Source organism: Neolamprologus multifasciatus, chromosome 19 (genome assembly GCF_963576455.1).
Source record: "Neolamprologus multifasciatus chromosome 19, fNeoMul1.2, whole genome shotgun sequence".
Lineage (NCBI taxonomy): Eukaryota > Metazoa > Chordata > Actinopteri > Cichliformes > Cichlidae > Neolamprologus > Neolamprologus multifasciatus.
In genome coordinates this window covers 24,222,536-24,230,858 of record NC_140457.1, presented here as the reverse complement: position 1 = coordinate 24,230,858, position 8,323 = coordinate 24,222,536, and the positions used below count along the sequence as shown (strand labels likewise).

The following is an 8,323-nucleotide window of genomic DNA, read 5'->3' as shown; positions in this document are numbered from 1 at the left end:
CTCAGGCAACAACAATGCCTTCAGAAAACTGCAAGAATCCACAGACTTCAAGTGATCCAGCAGTACCAGTGAAGCTCCTTATCTAATGAAAAGCTGTCTTGATGCTGGATAGCGCCTGATCTAATGCAGGCGTCTGCTATAAAAGTTCAAGCTGAGTTCAATTCCACATAGAAATAGTGAAACAAAGACTGAAAAAGTTCATAACGACCAAGGGATTTAAAGCAAATGCTCAGTGCAAAAGAAGAGAAGTATTTAAAAAATACACAAAGGCCACAGCGCTGAGTAAATAAAAGAATAACATTCACTCAACAAAATCATATAACATATACACATAGACATATAAGCCTTAACAATAGCTCAACACAGTGAGGCTGTGTCTGCATGATGCTCATGTTTAAGCAATCAAGCCTCAAGTTGTTTGTCAAGAGTCAAAGTCAATCATGATCATTTGAACTAACGTCACTCTGAGTAAAATCCCAATTCACTGCAAGTCAACAAGAGGAGTCCAAGTCAAATTCGTTCCAAGACAACAGAAGCAAACGAGCACGTTTAAAATAACGCTGTAGGTTCTGTTTATCTCTAAAGTTCCTACCAAGTGGAGACAAAGGCAGCCGTGTTGTAGTGACGTTTTGTTAACATTGTCCAAAGCTTGTCGTAGAACCTTCTCTCTTCCTTCCATAGCCATTTGACAGCTTAACAGCGTTAGGCCACTTTAATTTTGACTTCACTTTCTCAGTGGGTGTTGCGCTCATGTTTATTTCTCTCCCCTGAGTGATTTTATCTGACAGCACTATCAGGGTCGTCTTTTTCAGCTCATTTTCTGTGACAGCTGTAATTTTTGGTCTGCGTGATTTGATTTATCTGGATGTTCTCCCTGCTTCATTTCAGAGCTAAAGATGCCAGAAGAAGCCACAAAGTTGTTTCCACTTGTCCTGAATTTATTTCCTACATAGCAGCAAAAACAGCAGCAACAAAATAAGCTTACAGAAGGCCTCAGAAACACTTCCAGATTAAACTGGGCTAAGGAAGCATGTTAGAGGTTGACTGATCTGAAAGAATCGCAATAAATGGACATGAAAATAGTTGCTAGCCTAACAACATTAAGCCTTCAAACAAACATATCTGAAGTCTCTAATTAATGATGATAAGACAGCCTTCACTTGTATTCAGACCAGGGGTGGGGAACTCCAGGCGTCAAGGGCCGGTGTCCTGCAGGCTTTAGATCACCCTGGGTCAACACACCCAGGCCTCTGGAGAACTTCAAGACATGTTGAGGAAGTAATTTAACCATTTAAATCAGCTGTGTTAGATCTAAAACCTGCAGGACACCAGCCCTCAAGGCCTAGAGAGTTCTGATTTAGAACAATACAGTACTCAATGTATTCTACAGAGCAAAGATCCCAGCTTTTCTGCAGAAAATGGCTTTTTAAAAAAAATATATATATAAAATTATGATGTGCAAAGAGCTTGTACCAAGTCCAGTGTGCAATGGTATTGCAGCCTGAGTAAAGAAGTGTGTTACTGTAACATATAACAATTGACTACAGCTGCTAGCTTCTCGTTGTGGGCATTAAAAGCACATTGTGCGCTGCCGGTCCTGCGTGCTCCACAACAACATTCAATATTTAGTATTTACTGTTATTTACTAGATTAATGCGATGGTGCTGTGTTTATTATTTTTGCTCTCTTTTTTGCTTGTTTTCTATTTTTTCTCTATGTCTGTTCCGTCTGTTAGAATAAATAAAAAATAAAATAAATAATAGCAACAAAGGTTGATCAAATGGACCAATACAGCAAGGCCGTGATGATCCACTTGTTAAAGTAAATCCATCGGGTATCTTTGCTGGCCTTCGGACAAAGTCTGACAGCTAAAGAACCAAATGGGACAGGCCAAAAAAACCACAAGGATTTGCTTGGCAGCGATCATTGGACTTACCAATACATGGAACAATGAGAAAGTCCAACTCGGAAAACCTCAGTGAAGATCCAAGAAAGAAAACTATAGATTTACAGAAGTTGGTAAGGTTTCTTTAGCCATTTCTGGAGAACTGCAGATTCCAGAATCATCCGTTTAAACAACTGTACATAAGTAGAAGTTACTCAGATTTGTCACAACTTTGCAAAAGTCTGGAAGAAGACCTAAACCATCACCCTTACATAAGAGGCAAATGCCTTCTGAAAGAAGTTTTATTGTCAGTCAAGCCAAAGATTGAGCTTTTAGCCACAATGACAAAGAGTGTTTCCAGGTCGAAAAGGTGAAGATTTCAAACCTAAGAAGACTGTACCGACTTATTCCGATGCTTCAACTTCACCTTAAATCAACAACTAGATGAATTGAAGTGTTCCAACAGGATCCAGTGATCCTGAACGCATATCAAAGCTGGTTTTGGAATGCTTAAGAAATGGCCTTCCCAAAGCCCGGACGCCAACTGTACTGTGAAATGTTGTGGACTAAACAACCAATACAAATCTACCAATTCTGGTAAGAAGAGTGGTCAAATATTCAGCCCACTGATGGTAACAGAAGGTGCCCTGCCAAAGTGCAAGTGGCCCTGTGTAGATTACAGAGAGCCTAAACAATTCTTGTTATTTAAAGTCATTAAAGATGTATGCTGGAAAAAAGGAATCATAAGAATCCCCAAATTCTCACGATGAGTGTATACATGTGACCACAACTGCATGTTAGCAAGGCTCTTAAAACACCAACAGACAATAATGCCAGGCATATGCTCATCTGTTCGTTAACAATTAATTTTTTGTTGTAGTCTGGAACTTTTGAAAGTCACCAGATCACCCAAAGGTAGCAAAACAGGGCTGTTTACCACCATTAAGTTCCTCAAGCAATAATCCACTGTATGTACAGCTGTGTTTTTGAGGTTGCGGCTGGTTGGTGGGTGTTTCAGACGTTTCAGACAGAAAAACACCTCAACAGCATGTCTGCTGCATGCTGTTGCACAATGTTATGCAAACATGTCATTAAGATAGAAACTTTATGCTGTTTTCAGGTCTGAACATGACCTGGGTTTTTACCTTTAGTTGTTGCTCTTTGTGGATCTGTCTGCCTTCAGGTTTGACTGCAGTGAGTTAAACGCATGCATGCTGTATGTTTTGGGTCATTCATTTGAACAATGAAGCTCTCGCCGTTTCTGAAGTTTAGAGATCACTTTATTCATAACATCAATAAATACTGGAAATGAAAGCACGTGGCTCACAGTTATTCTGCTGTGTTTGGCAGATGATGTGGTGTACTGTGGATCATGAACGACTCCTTCATCACATGTTGGTGCAAGTTCATTTTGATTTCATCTGTCCAAAGAAGCCTTTCCATCATTGCACAAGCTTCTTTTAAAATGTATTTTCTAGCAGTGTGTCTGTGAAGGTTCTCAGTCATCCAGGTCATCGTAGTCAAAGGAGCTTGCAAAGAAAAGCATCTGGACTTCTTTAAGTTACTTGAAGACGTTTCACCTCTCACCACCCCTCTTACCAACTCTCTGCCATCTATAATCCAGTTTTGAGATCCCTTCCCAGACGCCTTAACGCCCACTCACATCCTGGGCCATCTGACCTCAGGAATTCGCATAAGGTGGGGCCAGGTTTCACAATGAACTCACCCAAAACTCTGGCTGATTGGGACCCACACCCAGTTTCACACTTTGGCACAGGTGATTAGAGGATCATCAGGGGGTCCCTTTGTCCCTCTGTGGGGGGAAACTCCCACTAGGTTTATATCTGGGACTCTCCACCATTTGACCTTAGAACTGAAGAAGCTTCTCGGATGAGAGGTGAAACGTCTTCAAGTAACTTAAAGAAGTCCAGACGCTTTTCTTTGCAAGCTCCTTTGACATTTTCTAGCAGTCTTATCTTTCTGGAGATCAGATTTTTGCATCTTGAGGTAAGCAGTGTTTTGTGGACATTCAAAACACTTGCTTCACTTCAACTGTATGTACTGTATGCATATGTTCTCACAAACATTTATTAATTTCAACTCAAATTTTTGGATTTTACCGTAGAGTTTTATTTCCTAAGTTTGTCATGAAATAATGACAAAATTACAAACACATTTTTCCATGAACGTGTTCATCAAACATTAGTTCAGATACGTTTGAGCCTGTGAAAACGAGGGCCTGTGAAAACCAGCTCTAATTTTAAGTGGTTAGTGAAACATTTTGTTCATTCCTTGAATTTAAAAGGCTGAAAGACAAATCCATTGTAGTGTAGAAAGGCAAAATGACAAAAATAATGACTGTATTACGGAGGGAACACAATGACTCAAAGAACATCTCAGGACAGAAACAGCAGATGTGATGTGGAAAAAGCATTTACATCGTCACTTGACATTTCTCAAAAACCAGACCAAAAAAAACCATTTTTGTATCCATTTAGTGCATTTTTACTGCAGCAGTAAAGGTACACAACATTAGGCAGATGTAACATGAAGACTTAGCAGCAGCAGCAATCAGTCAGGGTGAACCAAGATGCATCATTAAATACTGTTATGTGGATACAGTGAAAAGGCCACAGTCTGCTTCACTCATCATTTCAACACAAAATTCATTTAAAAAACAAAAAACAGACGTCACACTGAACTCCCTTATTCATTTGGAAGATATAATCTTGCAGAAATACCTCTGTAGTCTGCAACAGGACATTATAAGGAATACAAATCAGATGATACCATCTCATGCGTTAATTATAGATAACCAAATAAATCAATAAATAATGAGGACAAGTACAAACCAAATCGACAGCAAAATCAAAACAAATCCAAATATTGTATTCCTTTAACCAACTCCATTTTAAATTAAAATAACATCCTTACTCGCACATAACCCATAACCTAGCTCAAACGTATTGAAGGCAACGTGTATGTAATACTGGGTTTAAGCAGACAGCACGCGCCTGTCTGCTAGATCGATAAGGCATTCAGAAAACCGATGTTAGCTTGGCAAATACTGACGATTGATCTCACGCTACCTGCTTGTTTTTCCAAGGATGCTATAGTTGAGAGGAAGTGACGTGCAGTCAAGTGTTAAGAATTCAAAGTGTAGCTTTAAGCAGACTAGGTTATGCTGTGTTATAACATCTGAGGGACTCATTTGTGAACCATTCAACATCACCGCTGCTTTGGTATTTGCAGGTCAGGAGAAACACACTTTTCAAACTGGGCTCAGTTTAGGTAAAGTAGTTACAACTTTCATAACATTCACGACTGTTGTTCCAGCAGCATTTAAAGTTACCACCAAACACCTCAAGATTAACTCAGAGGTTTGATGCCCACATCCTGACAGGTAGAGTGGTTTTGGTAGGCTCTGGAAGTTAGTGGTTTAATGCTCTGACTGGTCTTTACAATGCATTCAAGCGTAGACTAGCTGTCCTTCTACTGCAGCTAATGTATCCACGAATCTGTTCACTGGTCTATCAGCCGAACTGACTGAAGTCAAGGACGTCCAGTTTTACTGTCGGGCAAAACAAACAAGCAAGTGCTGGCAAGTGTCTACCAGCTTACAAATCAGAAGAACCTTTTGACTTTTCAATAGTTTGAGATTCGTTTGATTCATTTGCAAGTTGCTGCAGGTCCTCTGCTTTAGCCCAAATATCTAAGCCAGTTACTGGAAGCACAACCCTTGATTGCGCAGTGCGAGCACTACAGTCTGCCAGTGTCCTGCACTGATAAATACATATGCACCACTCACTTCCGCCTAACCATCTCTGGTAGCATCCACTAAGTATGTCCTCCCAGGTCAGTCCAGCTGGGACACCAAATGGAATGAGGAGCTTAATTACTATTTATTCGCACACATTTATTCCTGATGGGAATTTCCCATTCTGCTCGCCATTACAGCTTCCACCATCTGTAGCTGCAGCCACTTAGTGTCCCGTAGTAAACATTTGATTCTTTTGGGAATTCAAAACTGTCCACACTAGTTGAGGATAGCAACCGAGAGGGGCTGCCGCTAGAATCCATCGTCGTAATCTCCGTCACAGCCGTAATCTGGAGGGTGGGAGAGAAATAGACACTGAATGAAGAATGACGACTTGGTGTTGAAATCTGCAGTACGCACTCTGAAAATTACATAAAATGTGTCAGTGGAGACAAGTTGGTAAGATTTTAATGAAGACGTATAAAGGAACTTTATTTGGACCGTATATTTTACATAACAACAGGGAATCCTTCCCTTCCTTTCTTTTCCTAATGGCCTGGAGCCAAAATGGATTTCTGAGATGCAAGTAAATAAAATGTTCTCAGATCTCTGGGAAACTGCAGTCAGCTGGTGGTATCTCTATGAATGAAATGATTGAACGTCTGCAGCAGCCTCTGAGCTGCATGCACATCCATAAAGACTTCCTGGTGTGTGCCAAAACTCTGCAAACAGCCAAGTTTTAATTTCTTCTACTGCTAATGCTACTCTTCCAGTGTGATCCGGCAAAACTGCTCTGGCAAAAATGCAACTTTTATGACAGTTTTAACTTTAACACTGAGGTTGCAACCTCATTTTTTGTCCAACCCATACAGATTAGAGATGTAAGTTTCAGCGTAAAAAGGTAAGTGGAAGTAAAAGATAAAGCAAAACTTTGGTAACAAAAATTGCAGTTCCTCTAATGACCACTTGAGGCTCGCTCTAAAAGGAGGCATTCTCTAGTGACTTCTACATCAAAATGGAAAAATCAACATGTTTGAAGCCTGGAACGAAACCATTTTGGTTTCTGGTGTCATCTTCAGTGCATTCATTTGGCTCAACGTCCCAACGCGTCTACCAGCTTCAGAGGCTGGACGAGGCTGACCCCGACCTTCTGGCCAAGAATAAACAAAGAGCCCCCCTACAGGAATCAATTAAATAGCTCAGGACTTTTTTTTTACTGCAGCAGAGTCAGACCTTAAAGTTTAACAGCCTGAGACATAAAGCACAGAAATTTAATCTTACCGAGGGCTCATTAAAACGTGCCGGGAGTCCGAGCAGAAAGAGAGCCAAGGCCCAGAGAGACAGATTCATTATAAGAAAGAAAAAAACGATTCCAACTGTTTCACAGTCCAGACACATTTAGTCTTACTGAGAAGTGACAAAGCAGTCTGCCACTCAAAGTGTCAACTAAAGTCAAATGTTAAGATGAGAAATTGCACTGAGGAATTCTCACTTTCTTCAACGTTTCATCATTTCCCTCCATGTTTACAGAGCCGCCTGGCTCCTGACTTTAATTAGCTTTTTATCAGTTCGGTGTGATTTCTCATTAAGTTTTTCTCAACAATTAACCAAAAACATTTTTAATGTGAAAGTTATTGTTAGCATAGATGCAGCAGAGCAAACTACACAAAGTGGTTAAAGGCACGCATCTTTATTGTGATGATGTGTCGACTTAAAACTAAAAAGCTGCAAAAAGTTACTCAGACGTAGTAAATGGAGACAACAGTAACTTAGTCATTTACTCAGACAGTACCACTATTTCATGCCTGTGAGGTAACCAGTAGGGGTGGGGGAAAAATCGATACTGTGTAGTATCGTGATATTTTGTTTGCTAATAATGTATCGATACAGGGACAGCAGAAATCGATATTTTGTTACAAAAAGGTTTTTGTGCTCTGACTTCAGAGCATGTTGATCCTTTTTCTGAGCAAGAATCCTGACATTCCTTCACTGTCCAAATGTGTTTAACTTTTTTTTGGCAGCAATAAACATGACAGTTTACTTATTTTAATTTAAGACATGTTTTATTTTAATTAAGTTTAAAACTTTTTTATTTAATGTAAAATTATATTTTGTTTTAGATTCTTCAGTTGCTGAAGGAGTTGCATAATTTTCATAAACTGCATAGTTCAGAATAGCTATAATTGTACCAGATGGTTGTTCAGTTAAGTTGGACTAGACTGTAATACAAACCGTTCAGTTTGTCAACAATAAAACTGAAATGAGAGAAAGACTGAGTGTGAAACTTTGATATTAGATAAAATGAATATTGATAAAGTTTACCTTTATGTACAAAATCTGAATATTGCAAAATATTTTTAAAAATTGCAATAATATTGTATCGTGCGTTAAGTATTGTGATAATATCGTATCGTGGGATGTATGGTGATTCCCACCTCTTGTAACCAGACCTCCTTACTCCAGCCACCTGGGGTCTCCTCCCGGCAGGACGTGCCTGAAACACTTCCCCAGGAAGCATCCAGGAGGCATCCTGGTGAGATGCCCAAAGCACCTTAAATGCCTGCTTTGATGCAGAGGAGTGCCAGCTCTACTCTGAGACCCTCTCGAGTGACTGAGCTCCTGCACCTATTGTTAAGGCCGAACCCAGACGGCCTGTGGGGAAAGCTCATTTCTGCCCTTTG

General features: G+C 40.0%; 1 protein-coding gene across 2 annotated transcripts in view; it reads right to left on the bottom strand.

The window, feature by feature from the left end:
- Positions 1-393: 393 nt before the first annotated feature.
- Positions 394-8,323, bottom strand: part of LOC146496687 (transcription factor IIIB 90 kDa subunit-like) — a 147,570-nt gene continuing 139,640 nt past the window's right edge. For both annotated transcript variants that reach the window (XM_085144319.1, XM_085144320.1), the window contains one exon: positions 394-5,992. In XM_085144319.1, the coding sequence (XP_085000445.1) occupies positions 5,955-5,992 (38 nt within the window). In that variant the 3' untranslated portion in view covers positions 394-5,954. The remainder of the gene's footprint in view (positions 5,993-8,323) is intronic.